This window comes from Scyliorhinus torazame, chromosome 1, assembly GCF_047496885.1.
Source record: "Scyliorhinus torazame isolate Kashiwa2021f chromosome 1, sScyTor2.1, whole genome shotgun sequence".
Taxonomy (NCBI): Eukaryota; Metazoa; Chordata; class Chondrichthyes; order Carcharhiniformes; family Scyliorhinidae; genus Scyliorhinus; species Scyliorhinus torazame.
In genome coordinates, this window is record NC_092707.1 from 282649435 (window position 1) to 282673665 (window position 24231).

The window sequence follows — 24231 nt, forward strand, 5'->3', positions numbered from 1 at the left end:
GGAGACTTCGGCGGGGGCGGGATTTACGGCGGCCAACGGCCATTCTCCGACCCGGCGGGGGGTCGGAGAATGACGCCCATGTTTTAGTTCTACTGGCAATCTGCAATATGCCACTGAACCCATGCATATTTTCCATTAGGTCGTGGGTTAACATTGGGGAGTGGATTCCTTGAATCTCTTTGTATAACAAGGTGATTGAAGCCAGTTGTACTCCCTTCTCTTGTCTCTTCCGCTTCTCCCAACCCTTTGGTGTCCAGGATGGCATCAGCTAATTGAGTGCAAATTAATACTTGAAACAGAGGGCCTTGTAATTCTATGACTGAGACGTAGAACAGATTACATTCATTCAATGGGCTATTGAGGAGAAGTTCCGCGTTGCCAGCACCTAATTTGGGCTAATATTCTGTAATGCTAAGGGAATGCTACATTGCTATTCTTCAGATGGGATTTTGAATCTCAGCCCAGTGAAGTTTAATTTTCTGTCTATTTTTAAGATGGCAAATTCAGATGAGGGTGGAATTCCCTATCTTACCCCTCTTTCTAATTTCAAAGTTTCAAATTTCAAGTCCATCTGGAGAGAACAAATGCTCTTTCCTGAAATACTTTACGTAGGTTCTATGGCTGAGGGGTCTGATGTAAAACACATTCATAATGAATAATTTGCTTTTACGTTGTACCTTCCGCTATGCTCACAACATTCCAAAGCATTTCACTTCCAGTGAAATACTTTGTAGCTACAGGTGTAAGCAAATTCAGCCACCAATTTGTACACAGCTAGATTCCGTGAAATACAGTTGGATGAGTAACCAGTTAATTTTTTTAGTGCTTTTTATTTGAAAGAAGAATGTTGGCTAGCTCTCAAACTCTCCAAATTTACATTCACCTTGAGCTGCCCAGACATGCCTTTTCTTTTAAAGTTTTATCCAAAAAACAGCAATTCCAGCGATCCATTGCTTCCACATTATGGTACCAAAATCACCCTAGACAATCTCTTTCACTCTATTTTGCCTCAAGCCCATACCCGAGTGTTTACGGTTGGAGATATAATTTCTATGAGGCTTCATTAATTGTGAATTAATGCTAGGTATTATGATATCTGTTGTAAAGTGTATTTGGAATTGATGTCGTCACTAAGTAAAACAGTATTGTTGCTTTGCTTCAAGTAATCAAAACTGATGGGTAATACGATTATCAAAAATATGCTTTAATGCCAAGAAACTTGGTACTGTTTCCCTTCACTGGGGAATTGTCACAGGAGGTGCACAGTGAGTGCAGTTGATGGTTGGATTAATTTTTAAGAAGTTTTTCCTTAAATGACTCCTTGGGAAGCCATGGAGATTTCATGTTTGTGGCATGTTGTTCCATAATTGTTCTTCGAAAATTGCATCATATTCCAAGGACCATAGTTGGGTCTTAATTTTTCTATTTGCTGTTTGTATATGTGCAGAGGCCAGTGGCAACTGGAAGAATGAATACTTATTATTGGACCAGTTTAAAGAGCTTGAATTAGAAGCTGTAAGAATTAAGGGTGCAGGTTTTATTTAAAACAATCAACCCAGTAAATGGGCACATTTAAACTTACAGGGGAAGTGTGAACACTGCAATAACTGACCAGCTAGGAGCATTTGGATGCATTCAGATGCTTTGTTTGTAGTATCTAGTCATTATGAAGGTAACATTAAGGGTGGAATGCTGAAATGCACTCCAGGGTACTTCATTGGCAGAACAATTCTATTGTGAGCAAATCTTTGGTGGTGTTGACAGACAAATAGAACAGCAACCAGAAAGGTTCTGGGACTTGTGCTGTGTTGTGCAGAATTCATCTTTTTCCATTGAAAAATGGAAGGTAGACATTGTTCATATTTTCCAAATGATGAGAGCAACAGATAATTTAAATGCAAGTAAGGCTACTTTTACGAGTTATGTCATAAGACCAGAAGAAGCAGGAGCAGGAATTGGCCTTTGAGCTTGCTATGCTGTTAAATAAGATCATTTACTGAACTGATCAACCTTTCCTTGTAGGACAACCCTGTTCATCCCAGGAATCAGTCGAGTAAACCTTCTCTGAACTGCTTCCAATGCAAATGTATCCCTCAAGTAAGGAGACCAGAACTGTACAAAATACTCCAGGAGCAATCTCACAGCCCTATACAGCTGTACCGACCTCTTTTTATGCTCCATCCCCCCTTCCAATAAAAACAAACATTCCTAACTACCTGCATGGTAACATTTTGTAATTCATGTATAAGAGCATTCCAATCCCTTTACCTTGGTATTCTGCCATTTCTCTTCATTTTAGTAATGCTCTGCTTTTCTATTCTTCTTGCAGAGTGAACCATCTCTCATTTTAGACCATAAGACATGGGAGCAGAATTAGGCCACATGGCCCATCGAGTCTGCTCCGCCATTCAATCATAGCTGATATTTTTCTCATCCCCACCCTCCTACCTTCTCCCTATAACTCCTGATCCCCTTATTAATCAAGAACCTATCTATCTCTGTCTTCAAGACACTCAGTGATTTGGCCTCCACAGCCTTCTGCGGCAAAGAGTTTCCCGGTTTTAGCACCCTCTGGCTGAAGAAATTCCTCTTCATCGCTGTTTTAATGGATTGTCCCTTCAGTCTGAGGCTATACCCTCTGGTTCTAATTTTTCTTATCAGTAGAAACATCTTCTCCACATCCACCCCTATCTTGGCCCCTCCGTATCTTGTAAGTTTCAATAAGACCCCCCCCCCCCTCCTCATCCTTCTACGGGTACAGACCCAGAGTCCTCAACCACTCCTCATGACAAGTGATCATTCTTGTGAACCTCCCCTGGACCCTTTCCAAGGCCACATCATATTTGGTCTGTCAAATTATTTACATACCCACTTAACCTGTCTATATCCCTGTTGTAGACTCTTTATATCCTCCTCACAACTTTGCTACAATACAGTCAGTCCTTTCTCTTCCAAGTCATAAATATAGATTGTAAATAGTTAAAGCATCATTACTGCTCTCTGTGGCACTCCACTAGTTACGATTTGCCAGCCTGAATATGATCCATTTATCCTCACTCCTTCCTGTTAATGAATCCTGTATCCATGCCTGACATGTCATCCTCAACACCATGAGCTTTTAACTTATGCAGTAACCTTTTATGTGCCACCTATCGAATGCCTTTTGGAAATCCAAGTACATTACATCCACTGCCACCCCTATATCAACCCTGCTTGTTACATCCTCAAAGAACTCCTGACTCTGCTTAATTTTTTACGATTTTCTAAATACATTGCTACTACCACCTTACTGATGGATTTTTACATCTAATGTTGGACCAACTGGTCCCTTTTCATCCTTTCCCTGAAGATGTTGACTTGTGCTGGGAAGAGACCCTGATAAACAATCTGCTACATAGTAATTAAATGAAAGTGCAGTGTGTTTGGGCAATCAGTTCAACTATTTGGGGTGCTGTGATGTGCAGTGAAAAAGAAAGGAGAGTTGTCGCAGTTGAGCCAGAATGTTCAGGATAACTTTTAATCAGGAGAGAAAATAGGTTGGGTAGAATTCATGACAGGGAGTAATAGAGTTCTCACTGTTTTTAAAATGTCTGCATTTAAAATGTACAGTGCTTATCAGATGAAAAGTGATAACTAATTTATTTTCATTAATGTCAATGTCAAAGTTAAGTTATTGCATCTTAAGTGCTCTGTTCATTTTGGGCAGAAACGGTTCTATTCATTCACTCGTGCACATCTCATTTAAGATTCCCTTTTCATTAAATCACCCTCCAAACCTAGTTCTCCAAGTTTGCTATACTTGGGAGAGGTGCACATGTTGCACTCTGATTTTATTGACTAATTCACATGTCCAAAATTTTAACATGACAGTCATTGGCATTGAAAGTCCATGGTTTCCCATAACTTCTTATTTCTCTTCCCCTCGCTTTCAGCTTTATTACAAAATAGAATTGCATTGGAGATCCCTACTGTAATACAATGGCCAGCACCATGGCTGAAGAAAATGTATTTTCTTTTTCTCCCTGTAGATTTCCAGCCTCTTTGTTGTGAGTCAGCAAAAAACTTTTCTGTTGCAAGAGTGACTGACTATATCACTACCTCAGTAGGGACCGTTAATGTTTAGAAAAGTTTTGAATCTTACAGTACAGAAGGAGACCATTTGGCCCTTCGTGCCTCTATCAGCCCCTTTGAAAGGACTACCCAATTTAGTCCCATATTCCCTCACCACTCTTTCCCATTATTTTAACTATTGATCTAATTCAGCTTTTGAAAGTTTTGTTGAGCCTGTTTTTACGCAATGCAAGAAAACCAAACTGACTGAATTCTTAGCCACACAAAAAAACACATTTATGAGCAGTGCAAGTTGCACACTCCCAAGAGGACACATTATCGGATATCTGCTTGTTTCATTGATGTTGCAGGGCTGGCCTGTGAGAAGCCAACCTTCTATACAGCAAAAAAGTTGTTAAATTGAAAGCAGCATATCATTACTGCCCTCTTAAAGGGGCAGAATGTGCATCAAAATAGTGTTCAGCAGAACTTGGGGAAATGAAGATGTACTACTTTTTCTTACTGCAATATCACAGATCTCAGCTGGTGAATTGAAGTGAAATCTTAATTGAAATAACTCTGCCACAAACTTATCAGCAAAAACCAACTTTATTGTAGGCATTGAAAAAACTTAAGGCAAGCACTGTTAACTTAACACTATTGTTTAAAACTACCTTTACAGTGAATCCTGTTTTACGTTTTATTACTAACCCTTCCCCCACCTACCCAATAGTTCCCTTATGAAATCCTGAAGGTTCCAGGAACCAGCCCAAAGGTATGTCACAGCCCTGTGGCATTCACTATAATTTTTTCTTGATGACCCAGCTGTTCTGAGGTATGAAATTTCATCTGGATCCTTCATGAACTTTTGGCGTAGTAATTCTCCAACTTCTCTTCAGAATCTCATACTGTAGACCTTTGAGCTGAAACCTAGGCTTTGCTGCATTCTAAAAGCCAACTGCTGGTCCTCACTGAGGGTTACTGAAGATTTCTTCCTCCTGCTCTGCCTCTCTTCCAACCTCTCTTCCCTCACAATCTTTGTCTCCAAACTGAATGTGAACTTCCACCCACATTCCATGCAATGAACAAGAAAAAATGAGTATTTTTTGCTGCTTAAGAGATATTTATCTTTTTTCCTCAACTTAGTAATCTGCAAATGCACTAGTCTGTTCCTCAAGCTAATCTGCTGACTGTGGCACCAACGAAGTCCCACCAGACAGAGTTTCAGCCTCTTCTCTTGAGATTCAGGACTTGAGTTCCCATCCCTGCTTAACGAGAAGGTAACACTCTTCGAACTCTGACCTTGTGAGATAACCACAAGTTATCTTTTAACTGTAATTAACCCAAGCTTGTTTGGTTTGCGTTCACTTAAGATGCATACCAGTTTCTTGATCAAGAGTTTCCATTTCTCAACATTAAAAAATATGTATTCTGAAACTAGATTTTCATTCACTGGGCAGTGCAACATCATATTTAATCAGCGAGTGCCTCCTTTGGACACCTAAGGATGAGAGTCTTTGATGACTGCAACATCTGCGCTGACACCAAGATCCACGTGTACGAGGCAGTTATCCTCCCAATTCTTCTATACGGCTCAGAAACCTGGACTATGTGCAGACACCACCTCGAGGCCATGGAGAGGTACCATTAACGCTGCCTGAGACAGATTCTCAACGTCAACTGGGTGGACGGGCATACTAACATCCGTGTCTTGGAAAGAGCCTAGAGCACCAGCGCCGAGGCCATGGTCATCCAAAACCAACTCCACTGGGCCGGCCATGAGTTTAGGATTTGAGTCCCAACTGCCAAAGCAAATCTTCTTTGCTCAGCTCAAGGAAGTTTTCTGAGCAAGAGGAGGACAAAGGAAGCACTTAAAAGACACCCTGAAGGCTTATCTCAAGAAATGCAACATAGAATTGAGCTTCTGGGAGACCCTTGCTCAGAAGATACTTACTTGGAGGAACCTCCTGATTGAAGGGACACAATTCTTCGAGGACACCCTATGGCAAGAGGAGGCCAGTAAAAGGAGCCTGAGAAAGGAATACCAGTGATCTAGAGTCCATGGAACAATCCCACCTCTTGGAATCACCTGCCAAGTGTGCAGTTGAACATATGGCTCTAGGATCAGGCTCAACTATGCAAGGAGCCACAGAACCCATGATCAGTAACGCGGAGTTTCTTCGTGCACAATCATTCTCGTTAGCGAGTGATCACCGAATGGTGCAAATTTGATTTTGTACTAATACTCCCATTGAAGTGGCTAGAAATCTAAGGACCCTCAGCAGGCTCATCATGGAGAGAGAAAATAAACTTCAGGCTTTGGGCTGGAGATGGAAAAAGGCCAGTGACAGGGATGTGCTGCGTGGCGCACAAATGGTGACACAAATTTAAGATTTTTAAAACCCAAAATAGCCTGCTAAAACTAGGAGAAAAACCCATCGCCCTCCTCCAACACCATCATGACAAGACATGCACGAATGGAGGGAGGTCCTAATGCAGAAACTCCAGGCGCTCAAGGATGCCATCAAGATAGAGATAATGGTAACGTGGTGGTAACCGAGGTGCTGGTCACCCTGCAGACGGCACTGGAAAAGGCAGAGGGGGGAATCAAATGGCGAAGGAAGTAGGAATGTTTATGGAACAGATGGAGCAGTGGATCTATGCACCTTCACACTCGCAGGGGAGGAGAACTCATTCTCCCAGGTACACCGGGTCTACACCAGGATCGACTTCTTTGTTCTTCGTACTATCCCTGGAAGCACTGTTTTCCCCACTGCAAATAGCAATACAGCACAGGAACAGGCCCTTCGGCACTCCAAGCTGTACCGGTCATGATACCAACCTTTGCCAAAACCCTCAGCACTTCCTTGTGCCGTATCCCTCTATACCCATCCTATCCAGTAGGAGTGGAGTACTCTGCAATCGCAACCACTGACCACGCTCCAGGACAGGTGGATGTAAGGCTGGAGACAGGCTGGGCCCAATGACCCTCATGGAGGCTGGACACCGTTCCTTGCTGATGAGGTGTTCTGCAAAAGGATATCACAGGTCATAGACTGGTATGTTACCAACAACCAGAATGGGGAGGTCTCCCCCTCCACGTTGTGGGATGCACTGAAGGCAGTGAAAAGGGGAGAAATTGTGTACAAGGTGCGCAGAGATGGGGAAGATAGGGCGGCTAAGCAGCAACTTGACTCCATACTGGAGGTGGACCGGCGGTATTCCACGACCCCAATTGTAGAGCTAATGGTGGAGAGGAAAAAGCTGCACATGGAGTCTCCACAAGGAAAGCTTCGTAAGACGCGGAGACCTTTTATGAACATGGAGACAAAGCCTGCTGGTTCGTCAGCTGAGGAAGCAGGCAGCCACAAAGGGAAATAGCACAGGTTAGGGACAAAAACAGCAGGCTAGAGGCCACGCAGGAAAAGGTCAACAGTGCCTTCAAGACCTTCTACCGCGGGCTGCACACATCTGAGCCCCCACCCCTGAGGGGGATTCTGGGATGAAGCAGTTCCTCAACAGACTGGCATGCGGTTGTGGGGGGAAGAGGGAGAGGTCATGGAGAATATCAATTCCATGCAGGCAAGGAATGCGCAGGGGCTGGATGGATTCCCGACGGACTTTTACAATACATTCACAACAGCACTGGCTCTGCACTTGCGGGAGATGATCGCAGACCCACTGGTAAGGGACACCCTGCCACCACTAGCACAAGCTTCAATATTGCTGATATCCAAAAAGGACACAGACCCGACTGAGTGCAGGTCCTACAGGCCCATCTCTCTACTCAATGTAAATGCAACAACCCTGTCTAAGTGGCTTGAGAGCTGCATACCAAAGGTGGTCGAGAAGGACCAGACGAGCTTTGTCAAAAGTAGGCAGCTAACATCGAACATCAGGTGCCTGTTGAATGTGATAATGACCCCACCCGGGGAGAGAACACGAGAAGTAATTATCTCCGTGGATGCAGAAAAGGCTTTTGACAGTCAAGTGGAAGTATCTCCAGGTTCTGAAGCGGTTTGGACTTGGGCCAGGGTTCACCTCTTGGATGAAACTACTGTACAGCGCTCCCATGGTGAGCGTACAGACTTACACCACCAGCTCCAAATGCTTTCAGCTGATTGTCCTCAATGGCGAAAGGTATCCAGAGGGGTGTTCGAGAGCATAGCGTTTCACTCCATGCGGATGACCTGCTGCTCTATATCTCTAATACCCAAGCTGGCATGGAAGGGATCATGAAGTTCCTAAAAGAGTTTGGAGCTTTCTTGGGCAATAAACTCAACCTGAGCAAGAGTGAAATCTGCCCGGTGAACTGGACGGACTAGTGTTCAAACAAGCCCAAACCAAATTCTGCTACCTGGGGACCCAAGTAGCCCATGACTGAACACGGATCCACAAATGGAACCTGACTAGTTTGGTGGAGGAAGTCAAAAGGAACCTCAGAGGTGGGGCACACTCCCACTCGTTAGCCAATCAAAATAAACGTACTGCCCAGGTTCCTCTTCCAGTTCTGATCCCTCGTGATCTCATGACCTACATCTCCATGACCATCTTCAACACTGTAGACAAACTAATACTAGTGTTTGTGCATGGGAGGCCTGGCCCTCCCAAACCTTACAGTTCTACCACTGGGCGGCCACAGCAGAAAGAGTGAGGAGATAGGTGAAGGAACCAGAAGTGGAATGGGTGAGGATGGAGGAGAGTTCCTGCATAGCGACATCCCTCTGAACCGTAGTCACAACCACACTCCCATCTACCCCCATCCCCCGACTAAGTACCCAAGAAGCCCAGTGATAGTAGCCACACTTTGAACGAGACATCAGATGAGACAACACTTCAGCTTAACCAAAATGCCCACTATGTCTCCCATCTGTAACAACTACAGGTTCACGCCCACAACAATGGGCGCTACCTTCAAAAGGTGGAGACCGGACGAGGGACACGACGGTTTAAGACATGTACACAGATGACTGAACAGCAAACCTGGAGCAACTCACGGAGAGGTTCCAACTACCAAAAGGAAACAAAATGAGACATATAGATCAAAATTTACCTTTATAGGAAAACAATGACGCACTCCCGAATACCAGGAGAATCCACTAGTTGAGGAGCTGTTGGACGTGGGTGACCTAGTGAAGGGAAACTGTGGGGACTTGTTCAGGCGGTTGTTGGAGGAGGCACGAGATAAGGGAGAAATGGAAGGAAGAACTAGGCACGGAAGTAGGGGAGGACTCTGGATCAAAGCACTACATCGGGCAAACTCCATCTCCACAAATTCAGGGCTTAGCCTAACGCAGCTAACGGTGGTGCACTGAGTGCACCTAACCAGAACCCGAATGAGCAGGTTCTTCCCGGAGGTGGAGGACAAATGTGAATGGTGTCGGGGAGGCCCAGCCAACCACACTTGCATGTTCTGGGCCTGCCCGAGGCTTGTCGGGTTCTGGATGACTTTGAGGCAGTGTCCAAAGTTATTGATGTGAGGGTGGAGCCATGCTCAAAATTGACGGCCTTCGGGGTCTCCAAGCAGAGAGAACTCTTTTTATGGGGAGGCGGGCCGACGCCCTAGCCTTTGCCTCCCTAATTGGCCGCCGAAAAACCCTACTCTGCTGGCGATCGGCAGCACCACCCAAAGCTGCAGACTGGCTGTCCGACCTGTCGGAATTGCTCCCAAGTGGGGAAGATACAATTTGCCATCGTAGCCAGCAAACAGTAGAGCAAGGGGGGAGGGGATGTGGAGGCAAAGACAAACCACGGACCAGAAAGGAGGGGAGGAAAAGCTCACAAAGAGCAAGGTGCTGGTGACGGGCCTGAGAGCAAGCAGAAAACCAGAGGGAACAACAAAAAATAAATAAAATAAACACGCCGGTGGGAGGCAGCACGGTGACACAGTAGTTAGCACTGCTGCCTCGATCCCAGCCCTGGGTCACTGGCTTTGTGGAGTTTACACATTCTCCCCATGTCTGCATGAATCTCACCCCCACAACCCAAAGATGTGCAGGGTAGATGAATTGGCCATGCTAAATTGCCCCTTAATTGGGAAAAAAAAGAATTGGGTACTCTAAATTTATTTTTTAAAATAAATACGCTGGTTAATACACGCTTGGGTTACACTGGGGAATACAACTGAGACAGGTCAGACAAATGGGGACTACGGCCACAGAGGGAGGGGAGACAAGTACGTGTAAATATATATAGTGATCTTGGTTTGTTTGTTTTTTGCTCTTTGGTCTATCTATTTCATAATTTGAATTTTTCCTTGGTTGGTTTTATATGGTATTATTTATTTATTTTTAAAATTGAGTACCCAATTATTTTTTGTTCCAATTAAGGGTCAATTTCGCCTGGCCAATCCACCTACCTGCACATCTTTGGGTTGTGGGGGTGAAACCCATGCAGGCACGGGGAGAATGCAAACTCCACACGGACAGTGACCCAGTGCCGGGATTCGAACCCGGGTCCTCAGCGACGTAGGCAGCAATGCTAACCACTGTGCCACATGCCGCCCATTTACATGGTATTATGCATGGTTTTGCAACCTGTAACTTAACCTAGAAACTGAAATATGTAACATAAAATGTGAAAACCAATAAAAACACTTTTTAATAAATGTTCACCATGAGCATGCCTGCAAGTGTTGGGAACTGCACATGATCTGAGGAAAAAACTAGCTTGGTGGGTTTAATGGCCTTTTCTTCTGATGCCGCAGTTGCCAATTTATTGATGCACGTTGAAGCTTGAAGCAACTTGGTTGCTGGAGCTGCAGTCAAGACTATCTGATGAAGTAAATGGCTATACTTCAATTAATCTACATTACATAGAACATTAGTAAAGTTGAGACAAAAATATTTCTGTTTTTCCGAGAGTGCTAGGTGAGGATTACTATTTAATTTATATCCTAACCTACTGCTCGATCACTTCACTAACTAGACCTTCAGTAATGTTTCATATTTCTAACTCTTCATTTCATAGGGTTCATTACTACCAAAAGTTGCTGGATGTGACAATTTATTTTAGCAGCTGTTACTTTGGGAGGCACATGTATCCTAACATAAATTACAATGAATTGCAGTTCTGTTTCCTTATAGGTCGGTATCATCTTTCTCATTGTAATTGACTGTCATCCCAGAAAGGACAACGGTGCAAAACGCTGCATGGCTTATATTGCAGCAACAGTTTTTTAAAAAAATTAACTTTGCAGCTATGTGTGAAGTTCTTTAAGGTGCAAACTGGAACTCAAATCAGTGGTGTCATAGAATCATATCATAGAATCTCTACAGTGCAGAAGGAGGCCATTTGGCCCAGCGAGTATGCACTGACGCTCTGATAGAGCACCCTATCTAGACCCACGCCCCACCTATCCCTGAACCCAGTAACTGCACCTAACCTTTTGTACACTAAGGGGCAATTTAGCATGGCCAATCCACCTAACCTATACATCTTTGGACTGTGGGAGGAAACCGGAGCACTCGGAGGAAACCCAAGCAGACACGGGGATAATGTACAAACTCCACACAGTCATCCAAGGCTGGAATTGAACCCGGGATCCTGGTGCTGTGTGTTTTATTTCAAGATTGAAAAGAATTAATCAGATTTTTAAAACTGCTTCTCATATGGATGAAAATTAATAATTTAAATTAGTGTTCCCCTAATGATTATGGGGAAAATAATATTTAACCATGTAGATCAGGAAGGCCCTGTCCAAACTTCTTGCTCTTTCATAGTTTGTGAGGGTTTTGAATTGGCCACAGCATTTCTGGTTGCGGAGGGGCAATTCAAGTCAGGAGGACACCCAGTGACTTGCTGAAAGTGTTGTATGTCCGGGTGAGTCATCATCAGACTTGACTAAAACAGTATCTGTGGTGAATTAGCTGTCTGCATTTATGGTTAGGGTCACAGGCTAGTCTTGGAAACCCTGTGGCAGGATGATGCAGTAAGGATGAGTGCTGAAAGGAGAGAAATGGAGGAAAACAAGAAGTTTGCTTTGCAAATTCTGTTCCAGCTTAATTTACAAAAGAGTTTTACATTTTGGAAGGCTGGCTTATATTTCTTTATCCTCCAAGTCGGAAATCTGAAGAGAAATATTGGCAAGTATATAGAACATCTTGAAGTGGCTAATATCAGAGTATCATTGCAATTATGCTCTGTTCTTGGTATTGGCAGACCAAAATCAATCATTGACCATAGAACAGCACAGAACAGGCCTTTCGGCCCCTAGGAAAATAATTATGCAGCAGAGTTTAATTAGGAAATGCACCATTCAAACAAAAAATGGGCATTTTGCAGGATCTTTTAATCTGTGGGCACCTGGAGCTGTTGGCTCGTGGCAAATTGTTTTCTTATTTTAATTTTTCCCAATTAAGAGGCAATATAGCATGGCCAATCAACCTATACTGCACATCTTTGGGTTGTGGACCCACGCAGACACGGGGAGAATGCAAACTCCACACGGACAGTGACCCGGAATCGTAATTGAACCCGGATCCTCGGCACTGGGGCAGCAGTGCTAACCACTGCCCAACTGTGCCGCCCTAACAAATTGTTTTCTAAAAATAATTAGCAAATGTCAATATTCCTTCCATTTCAAAATCAAAAATACATGAGAGCAGATCCAACATAGACTTCTGTTCCAGTCCATGAACTTAGTTTTATTCCTACCTTTTCATAGGATCATAGAATAGAATCATAGAATTTAGTGCAGAAGGAGGCCATTCGGCACATCGAGTCTGCACCGGCCCTTATACACCCTACTGAAGCCCACATATCTACCCTATCCCAGTAACCCCCACTTAACATTTTTTGGACACTAAGGGCAATTTAGGATGGCCAATCCACCTAACCCGCACATCTTTGGACTGTGGGAGGAAACCGAAGCATCTGGAGGAAACCCACGCAGCCACGGGGAGAACGTGCAGACTCCGCACAGACCGTGACCCAGCTGGGAATTGAACCAGGGACCCTGGAGCTGTGAAGCAATCGTGCTAACCACTATGCTACATTGCTGCCCATTCAGCATATTTTTCTGTGCATGACTATATTCTTAATTCCACGTGTCATTAGTCTTGTAAATGCATCCAAAAATCCATTTGAACCATTCCTACAACTTTTTCTCTATTCTTTGTTCAAAGGATTCTATAATCAGCAGGGGCTGATTTAGCACAGTGGGCTAAAAAGCTGGCTTTTAAAGCAGACCCAGGCAGGCCAGCAGCGCAGGTTCAATTCCTGTATCAGCCTCCCCGAACAGGCGCCGGAATGTGGTGACTAGGGGCTTTTCACAGTAACTTCATTTGAAGCCTACTTGTGACAATAAGCGATTTTCATTTCATAATATCAGCTTAAGCACCAGCTGTTTTTTTAGAAAACTGGCTCGAACTCTGGATTCTCCAAATACTCAGGAATTTCATACCATATTACATACTAGTAATTCAAATAACTGTGAGAAGACTAACTATGTAGTGCTCTGTTTTATCCTTTTTCGCAAAGGAGTGTTATACTTGCCACCCACAGTTTGTCTAACCTTTTTTTGAAAAACAAGTATAGAAATTGGAGATTCAGTGAGAAGTCCTATTTCTTCAAGATCCTCTTAGTAACTCGTTTTTAGTTTTATAAAGGTCATGGCACTTAAAGCCAAAATTTTGTTTCAAACTGGGGAAGATCTGTTCTTATGTACTGGTAGCTAATTAGGGAGTTGACTATTCATAGAATTTACAGTGCAGAAGGAGGCCATTCGGCCCATCGAGTCTGCACCGGCTCTTTGAAAGAGCACCCTACCCAAGCCCACACCTCCACCCTATCCCCATAACCCAGTAACCCCACCCAACACTAAGGGCAATTTTGGACACTAAGGGTAATTTAGCATGGCCAATCCACCTATCCTGCACATCTTTGGACTGTGGGAGGAAACCGGAGCACCCGGAGGAAACCCACGCATACACTGGGAGAACGTGCAGACTCCACACAGACAGTGACCCAAGCCGGGAATCGAACCTGGGACCCTGAAGCTGTGAAGCAATTGTGCTAGCCACCATGCTACCGTGCTATTGGTAGCTTATTAGTAGGGAGTTGACTATTGTTAACTAATTAGTAGGGAGTTGACTATTTTAATCCTGTATACAATGAGAGGAGTTTTTGAGCTCTTGATCAAGTGGACAAATATTGGATGTATTGCTACCTTTCCTATATCTCATTAACGTTTTGCACTGAGTGCTGAATTTGGTGCATTTGAGTGCTATAGTGAGAGTTTGGTGACTGAGGGAGTATAAGGGTTCATTTTTATCTCCAGTCTAGTCTTTCTTTCTTTCTTTTATTTAGTTAATGAACTTAAAAGTTGCTGTTTGGTTTAGAAGAAGGTGAATTTTCAATCAGCTTTAAACAAAGGTTCTACTTGTAGGTACTTGCAGCTGGAGCTTGTTAATTAGTTAATTGGATTAGGCCAGTTTTCAGAGGCTAGATTCACAGTATAAAAGTGATCCGCCTACAGTGCAGACTTTGTTTGCACTGAGTGCTGAATTTGGTGCATTTGAGTGAGAGTTTGATGAGGAGGGAGTAAGGTGCTCCTTTCATTACGTTTCCTACATTTCCGCAAAGAGCGAGAAGTGTAGCGGGCTCCCACTTTTTAACTCCACTCGCTGGCTTATTCTGGGTTTGGTTCTCCGCTGCCCAAACCTCACCAATGCCTGAGTGATTCTCTCTCTCGCCGGTGGAACAACGGCCACCTTGCGCCTACTTCACTAGAGTCGCGTCCCCCCAAGAGAGAGAAAAGGAAAACTGCTGCCTATCCACTACCTGGCAGCCTTTCCTGAGTGGACGGGTTTGAATCGCCCAGAGTGCCCTCGGTTCTCGACTCCGGAATTATGGTAAGGGATATTTAAATTGTGACCCGACCAGAGATAACTGATGAGAAAATGAAAGAGCAAGATGGACTCCAATCGAGTTCAAATCCTATATCTTTTATTAGCCACCAAGATTAAACCTCGTCAACACCAGAAAACAACATGTAGGTATCTTATACTCTATAAACTATGACTATGGGAATAAGAACTAAATGGACACAACGTAAATTCTAACTGTAAACCGTATTAGCAATGTATTCCACTATGAAAGGTTCATGCACCCACCATTCCCACAAAGCCGCAACTGCTATGTTACCCTCGGGAACTTCTCGAATTACTAGGAAATACTCACAATCCTGGATTATTAATTACTCAGTTGAGTCGAGCTTGACCTTCTGGGCTGGCTGCGTGCTGTGAAAAAAAACTGCTGTCTGTAACTCGGTCCAGGAGAGTCCGAAGAGAAAAGAGAGTTGCCATGCGGGTCCGAAGAGAAAAGAGAGCCAAAAGGCTGCCAAGCCACACTTTTTAAAGTTCAGATTTCAAAAAGTCCTGTGAGCTCCGCCCCCATCGGCTATTGCAAGAACAATGGTCCTGGATTGTTATCAGCCTCAGTGATAGCACAGTCTATAGACTGCCCTGCCCAGTATGAATGGGCCCCATCGATGTTCCTAATCACTTTACCGGGGCTTAGAGATTGCTTTCCCATCATGGAGATGGGTTTCTCCTTACTGCTGGATAGCCCCATTATCGTGTCTATTGTATCTTATCCAGGTCCATTGTGGTTGGTATCGATCTTCCAATCTCGATGCGGGTCTGGTCTGGTGATGTCATCTGCTCCCTTTGTGTTTCAGTTAATCTAATCAGCAGCCCGTCTGGGCTCTGACCGTTTGTGAATTCGACTGGGTGCTGAGCCTGCTGGGTGAAACAGCCAGTTTCTGCAACCAAATGCGGCCACGTCTACCATTTAAAATGGCCAATGTGCGTTTTACAGCCCTTATAGGTGTTGGTGTTGCCCGTAAAACTTACAGAAGAGAGCCAGGAGTTTACAGAGTGCAGCTGACTGGGAGCAGAGTCGGAGGGCGGAGGAGTTGGTCCACAGGGCAGCTATATTCTGTAAGGTAAGAGGGGATGGAGGCTAGGCCAGTTGCATGCTCCTCCTGTAGGATGTGGGTGGTGAGGGATACCACCGGTGTCCCCGCTGACTATACCTGCGGGAAGTTCATCCAACTCCAGCTCCTCAGAGACCGTGTTAGGGAACTGGAGCTGGATGAACTTTGGATCATCTGGGAGACAGAGGGGGTTATAGAGAAGAGTTACAGAGAGGTAACCACACCCAAGGTACAGGACAAGAGTAGCTGGGTTACAGTCAGGGGAAAGAAAACAAACAGGCAGACAGTGCAGGGATCCCTCGTGGCCGTTCCCTTTCAAAACAAGTATACCGTTTTGGATGCTGTTGGGGGGGGGGGGGGGGGGGGGGGGGGAGGGAGATGACCTACCGGGGGAAGGCCCTAGAGGCCAGGTCTCTGGCACTGAGTCTGACTCTGGGGCTCAGAAGGGAAGGGGAAGAATAGAAAAGCAATAGTAATAGGAGATTCAATGGTTAGGGGAATAGATAGGAGATTCTGTGGTCGCGAGCGAGACTCCCGGAAGATATGTTGCCTCCCGGGTGCCAGGACCAGGGATCCAGGGATGTCTCGGATTGTGTCTTCAGGATCCTCAAGGGGGAGGGGGAGCAGCCAGAAGTCGTGGTGCACATTGGTACCAATGACGTAGGTAGGAAAAGTGGTGTGGAGGTAATAAACGAGTTTAGGGAGTTAGGCTGGAAGTTAAAAGCCAGGACAGAGTTGTCATCTCTGGTTTGTTGCCGGTGCCACGTGATAGCGAGGCTAGGAATAGGGAGAGAGTGCAGTTGAACACGTGGCTGCAGGAATGGTGTAGGAGGGAGGGCTTAAGGTATTTGGATAATTGGAGCGCATTCTGGGGAAGGTGGGACCTGTACAAGCAGGATGGGTTGCATCTGAACCAGAGGGGCACCAATATCCTGGGAGGGAGGTTTTCTAGTATTCTTCGGGGAGGGTTTAAACTAATTTGGCAGGGGAATGGGAACCGGATTTGCTGTCCAGCAACTAAGGTAGCCGATATTCAGGTCACCAAAGCGTATAGTGAGGCAGTGGGGAAGGGAACACTGACAAAGGAGAGTACTTGCAGGCACGGAGATGGGTTGAAGTGTGTATACTTCAACGCAAGAAGCATCAGGAATAAGGTGGGCGAACTTAAGGCATGGATCGGTACTTGGGACTACGATGTGGTGGCCATCACGGAAACTTGGATAGAAGAGGGGCAGAAATGGTTGTTGGAGGTCCCTGGTTATAGATGTTTCAATAAGATTAGGGAGGGTGGTAAAAGAGGTGGGGGGGTGGCATTGTTAATTAGAGATAGTAGACCAGCTGCAGAAAGGCAGTTTGAGGAGTATCTGCCTACTGAGGTAGTATGGGTTGAAGTCAGAAATAGGAAAGGAGCAGTCACCTTGTTAGGAGTTTTCTATAGGCCCCCCAATAGTAGCAGAGATGTGGAGGAAGAGATTGGGAAACAGATTTTGGAAAGGTGCAGAAGTCACGGGGTAGTATTCATGGGTGACTTCAACTTCCCAAACATTGAGTGGAAACTCTTTAGATCAAATAGTTTGGATGGGGTGGTGTTTGTGCAGTGTGTCCAGGAAGCTTGTCTAACACAGTATGTAGATTGTCTGACCAGAGGGGAGGCCATATTGGATTTGGTACTTGGTAATGAACCAGGGCAAGTGATAGATTTGTTAGTGGGGGAGCATTTTGGAGATAGTGACCACAATTCTGTGACTTTCACTTTAGTAATGGAGAGGGATAGGTGCGTGCAACAGGGCAAGGTTTACAATTGGGGGAAGGATAAATACGATGATGTCAGACAAGAATTGGAAGTGCATAAGTTGGGAACATAGGCTGTCAGGGAAGGACACAAGTGAAATGTGGAACTTGTTCAAGGAACAGGTACTATGTGTCCTTGCTATGTATGTCCCTGTCAGGCAGGGAAGAGATGGTCGAGTGAGGGAACCATGGTTGACGAGAGGTTGAATGTCTTATTAAGAGGAAGAAGGAGACTTGTGTAAGGCTGAGGAAACAAGGTTCAGACAGGGTGCTGGAGGGATACAAGATAGCCAGGAGGGAACTGAAGAAAGGGATTAGGAGAGCTAAGAGGGCATGAAAACCCTTTGGCGGGTAGGATCAAGGAAAGCCCATTGCCTTTTACACATATGAGAGAAATATGAGAATGACTAGAGCAAGGGTAGGTCCGATCAAGGACAGTAGCGGGAGATTGTGTATTGAGTCTGAAGCGGGAGATTGTGTATTGAGTCTGAAGAGAAGGAGAGGTCTTGAACGAGTGCTTTTCTTCGGAATTTAAAAATGAGAGGGGCCATATTGTTGGAGAGGACAGTGTGAAACAGACTGGTAAGCTCGAGGAAATACTTGTTAGGAAGGAAAGATGTGTTGGGCATTTTGAAAAACTTGAGGATAGACAAGTCCCCCGGGTCTGACGGGATATATCCAAGGATTCTATGGGGAGCAAGAGGTGAAAATGCAGAGCCGCTGGCAATGACCTTTTCGTCCTCACTGTCAACAGGGGTGGTACCAGGGGATTGGAGAGTGGCGAATGTCGTGCCCCTGTTCAAAAAAGGGAATATGGATAACCCTGGGAATTACAGGCCAGTTAGCCTTACTTCGGTGGTAGGCAAAGTAATGGAAAGAGTACTGAGCGATAGGATTTCTGAGCATCTGGAAAGACACTGCTTGATTAGGGATAGTCAGCAGGGATTTGTGAGGGGTAGGTCTTGCCTTACAAGTCTTATTGGCCAGTTGGATAACGAACTGGCTAACCGATAGAAGTCAGAGAGTGGTGGTGGATGGAAAATATTCAGCCTGGATCCCAGTTACCAGTGGCGTAGCACAGGGATCAATTCTGGGTCCTCTGCTGTTTGTGATTTTCATTAATGACTTGGATGAGGGAGTTGAAGAGTGAGTCAGTAAATTTGCAGACGATACGAAGATTGGTGGAGTTGTGGATAGTGAGGAGGGCTGTTGTCGGCTGCAAAGAGACATAGATAGGATGCAGAGCTGGGCTGAGAAGTGGCAGATGGAGTTTAACCCTGAAAAGTGTGAGGTTGTCCATTTTGGAAGGACAAATATGAATGCGGAATACAGGGTTAACGGTAGGCTTCTTGGCAATGTGGAGGAGCAGAGAGATCTTGGGATCCATGTTCATACATCTTTGAAAGTTGCCACTAAGTGGATAGAGCTGTGAAGAAGGCCTATGGTGTGCTAGCGTTCATTAACAGAGGGATTGAATTTAAGAGCCGTGAGGTGATGATGCAGCTGTACAAAACCTTGGTAATGCCACATTTGGAGTACTGTGTACAGTTCTGGTCGCCTCATTTTAGGAAGGATGTGGAAGCTTTGGAAAAGGTGCAAAGGAGATTTACCAGGATGTTGCCTGGAATGGAGAGTAGGTCTTACGAGGAAAGGTTGAAGGTGCTAGGCCTTTTCTCATTAGAACTGAGAAGGATGAGGGGCGACTTGATAGAGGTTTATAAGATGATCAGGGGAATAGATAGAGTAGACAGTCAGAGATTTTTTTCCCCGGGTGGAACAAACCATTACAAGGGGACATAAATTTAAGGTGAATGGTGGAAGATATAGGGGGATGTGAGAGGTAGGTTCTTTACCCAGAGAGTAGTGGGGGCACGGGATGCACTGCCTGTGGAAGTAGTTGAGTCGGAAACATTAGGGACCTTCAAGCAGCTATTGGATAGGTACATGGATTACGGTAGAATGATATAGTGTAGATTAATTTGTTCTTAAGGACCGCACGGTAGCATTGTGGATAGCACAATTGCTTCACAGCTCCAGGGTCCCAGGTTCGATTCCGGCTTGGTTCACTGTCTGTTCGGAGTCTGCGCATCCTCTGTGTGTGCGTGGGTTTCCTCCGGATTCTCCGGTTTCCTCCCACAGTCCAAAGATGTGCAGGTTGGGTGGATTGGCCATGATAAATTGCCCTTAGTGTCCAAAATTGCCCTTCGTGTTGGGTGGGGTTACTGGGTTATGGGGATAGGATGGAGGTGTTGACCTTGGGTAGGGTGCTCTTTCCAAGAGCTGGTGCAGACTCGATGGGCCGAATGGCCTCCTGCACTTTAAATTCTATGATAATCTATGTTCTGTGGGAGGCCTGTTCTGTGCTGTATTTTTCTATGTTCTAACTCTTGTTAACCATCATGTGCACCCGTAATCTTTCTAGCATGGATGTAATATTCTTTATTTTTGAAAGAGCTTGGAGATTTTATTATTCGGCTACTTTGCAGGAGGTTTCTTCTGAAAGTGTTAGAAGGTGTTCTCTACCAGAGTGGTACCTGACGTGGTTTTCAAGTTTTGTCGAATTTGCTAACTTTATCAACTATTCCCTACATTTTTTTTCTTGAGACTGGTGGTTACTGTTAATGAAAATATTTTTGGTGTACTGCATTCTTTCTAACCTCGTTGTTGTAATCCTACCCTATGTAAATTTGGCCTTGCTGAACGATGTGTGCTCCATCTTGATCTGTGGATGCCGAGACTCAAGTTGGTTGTCTCATAAATTATATGGTCACACTAGCTTTTAAAATTACGTCATAATGGCTTACAAATGCATCCCTGTAATGCATTCCATCCATTTATATAGTTTTATGATTAAAGTTGATGGTTGTGCTTAAGCAAGCCATGTCATTTATATGTAGCAAAATTTGCCTGCCGATAACTTAACTGCTGAGCTTTGCTGTACCCATTTAAATGATTGGCTCCACTAGATGCTCTGCCATTCCACATAATTTTGTATTGAATGAGCTTAGAAATTCTGAATATAATCTTCTATCTCATTTATTGTGAAGTGTAGAGATGAGGATTGAGTCTTGCTAACCCGCTTCTACTTCCATTCATTTTGAACAGCTATTTGTAGATATTTTAGTGAGATCATTTTTGATCTTTTTCAATGAAAGAGATGTTGATCTTTTTCAATGAAAGAGATGTGCAAGAAAGTACATTAAAGGATAGGAAAAAAGGAACACAATGGTATAACTGCATAATCTGTTTTGACCTCTCAAGTGCTAAACAGATTTAATGAATAGCTTGGAGAGGTGGGCATTATTTTATTGTTTGAAAATCCCTGGTTCCTTCACTTCTCATCCCTTCCAAACAAGACTATTTCCCTTTTCCAGAAAAGGAGAGTTTGGGTTAAGATGTTCTCCATGACTGGTGCCAAATATCCAAGAGCCTGATGCTGTTCCAAAATTTTAAGTTTGATCAGTCCATGGTCTCATTTTTCACATTTAGCTTTGGATGTTGCTTCACTCGCTGTACAGTTCAAATATACAGTGCAACGTGCAATGCAAAAAAAAAAAAATTTTTGAAAAATATTTTATTACGGTATATATAATTTGAAACATTTTTCAAAAGGAAAAAAGCAACATAACAGATAACGCCCACACGACCAACAATCAAATGCAGCCAATGTGGCTTACATACACAGTTTCTCCCCCACCCCCCCCTTTCCCACTAACTATTTCCCAGCTCAACCAATCCCCCCACCCCTCTCCCTCTTTCCTCCCTTAACCCCCTCCCCTTATCTGTTGACAGCTGAATTGTCCCCAAAGAAGTCAATAAACGGCGACCACCTCCGGGCGAACCCTAGCATCGATCCTCTCGGCGAACTGGATCTTCTCAAGCCTGAGAAATCTGGCTATGTCACTGACCCATACCCCCGATTTTGGGGGTTCCGAGTCCCTCCACGCCAAATAAGATCCGTCTCTGGGCTACCAGGGAGGCAAAGGCCAACACATCAGCCTCTCTTGCGCTCTGGACTCCCGGGTCTTCCGACACAACAAAAATCACCACCTCTGGACTCTGAACCACCGGTACCTTCAATACCATGGAGATGACATCGGCAAATCCTTGCCAGAATCTCCTATTCTTCAGATATGCCCAAAACATGTGGGTATGATTTGCGGGCCCTCCCGCCCACCGCTATCCTCCACCCCTTCAAAGAACCTGCTGATATGGGCCACAGTCATAGACTCCCTGTGGACCACCTTGAATTGTATCGGGCTAAGCCTGGCACATGACGAGGACGCATTAACCCTACTCAGGGCATTCCCCAACAATCCTGTCTCTATTTCTTGCCCAACTCTTCCTCCCTTTTTCACTTTGCCTCCCTTATCGGGGTTCTCTCCCATTCCATGAATTCTTCTAAATTTCTGAGACCTTCCCCTGCCCCACTCCCGTTTTCGACACTACCTTGTCCTGTATCCCCTGGGGCAGCAGGTGCAGAAAGGTCAAAACCGGTCTCCATGTAAAGTCCCCCACCTGTAGGTGGCGGTCCCCACGGAACCCATTCCCTCAGGCAGCTCAAACTCCTCCAAGCATGGAAAGCTGTCGTCAATAAACAGGTCCCTCAACCCCTCAATCCCCGCTCGTTGCCACGTCCGAAACCCCCCATCCAGCATCCCCGGTGCTAACCGGTGGTTGCACAAAAAGGTATCCACACTGATGCCCCCTCCACTCCCATGTGCTTCCGCCACTGTCTCCACACCCTCAAGGCTGCCACTACCGCCGGGCTTGTGGAGTACTGAGCCAGCGAGAACGGCAGAGGTGCCATTACCAGTGCCCCTAAACTTGCGCCCCGACATGAGCCCGCCTCCACCCGCTCCCAAACAGACCCCTCCCCCACTATCCACTTCCTAACCATTGCTGTGTTCGTCACCCAGTAGTAGTTTTGCAATACGAAATTTTGCTACGATATTATACTCACCTGTTCCATGATATTACATGGAAGTAGAAGTGTATAAATCAAGCTGTAATGGTTCAGTGTTTACTCAGGAACCATCAAGCCCATTCAATCATTAAACAAAGAAATGTCCTAATTTCCACCTACACTATTGTGAAGTGAAGTTATGCCGGGTAAAGATTAATAGGCTTTTTGTGTTTGTCTATTCAAATGTACTAAAGCCTGACTCCCTAACTCTTGGATAGGACAGGGATTTGATTAATCTGTGTGGCAGCTGGATCATGTGACAATCCACTGAAGCTTAAGGGTTGTGTTGTCTAAGTCTGCTGTCGGCATTGCACCAGCAGAGATTTGATCAAGATGGCAACGGCCAAAACAGGCAAGAACCTGGGTGAGCACCTTGCTCAAAGAGCTACTGCACTTTTGAATTATTGTACCCAGGTTGGCATGGGGAGGAACACTGTATACCATCTTATAGCTTTGTTAAAAACTAATTGAGTCATTTTTCAACCCAGTGCTTGGGAGGTTATAATTTTGTATAAACTTAAAATGCTGATTCATCAATTTTAATTTTTTTCAGTTGATGCTGATGAAATTAAACGGCTAGGAAAGCGGTTTAAGAAACTGGATTTGGACAATTCTGGCTCACTGAGTGTAGAAGAATTTATGTCCCTGCCTGAGTTGCAACAGAATCCGCTAGTGCAACGAGTTATTGATATATTTGACACCGATGGAAATGGTGAAGTTGACTTTAAAGGTAAGGTGCCTTTTAGCAATTAAGTACAAAAGCAAATTTTGAGCAAGGTTGTTTTATTTTCTTAAAAAAGCAGTAGCTTGGAGTGGGCATTTCTGGGCTTCTAAAAGGTTATATTGATTGTTCCTACCATGCTTCCAAAGACTATTGAAGAAAGGTGTTTCATTTTGGGGAATCGTGAATGATCATGAGAATTTATTATTCCCTAACTTTTATTCCTCCCAATGTAAGCTGTGTTGAATATTTATCCATTATTCAAGCTTATAGAATCTCAACAGTGCCGAAGGAGGTCATTTGGCCTATCGAATCAGCATGGACCTCTGAAAAAGCACCTACCTCGGCCCTCTCCCCAGCCCTACCCCGTAACAGCATCTAACGTCTACATCCCTGGACGCTAAGGGGCAATATTTTATCATGACCAATCCACCTAACCTGCACATCTTTGGACTGGAGGAAACGGGAGCATCCGGAGGAAACCCATGCCGACGCATAGAGGAAGTGCAAACTCCACAGTCACCCAAGGCTGGAATTGAACCCGGGTCCCTGGCACTGAGGTTGTAGTGCTAACCTCTGTCGTATCTTGAGCACTTGTTAGTATTGTATTAGAACTCATAATAGTTTTGGTATGTAAATAGTTAATACAGCTCCTCGTGCATGGCTCCATAGAATCAGTACATTTTCGATAAGTTCATCAAATGTGCCACAAACTGAAAAACCATCTTGTAAGTAGTTTGAGTGAAACCATTTAATTATAAAATG

The 24231-nt window shown here is 44.7% G+C and overlaps 1 protein-coding gene across 2 annotated transcripts in view; it reads left to right on the plus strand.

Moving 5' to 3' along the window:
* Positions 1-24231, plus strand: part of LOC140421846 (calcineurin subunit B type 1) — a 79388-nt gene that overhangs the window by 37063 nt on the left and 18094 nt on the right. Inside the window, exons 1-2 of one of the 2 annotated variants that reach the window (XM_072506832.1) lie at positions 23028-23109; positions 23299-23475. In XM_072506832.1, the coding sequence (XP_072362933.1) occupies positions 23079-23109; positions 23299-23475 (208 nt within the window). In that variant the 5' untranslated portion in view covers positions 23028-23078. Of the gene's footprint in view, positions 1-23027; positions 23110-23298; positions 23476-24231 lie in introns of those variants that run through there. The other variant, XM_072506829.1, reaches the window with a different exon arrangement.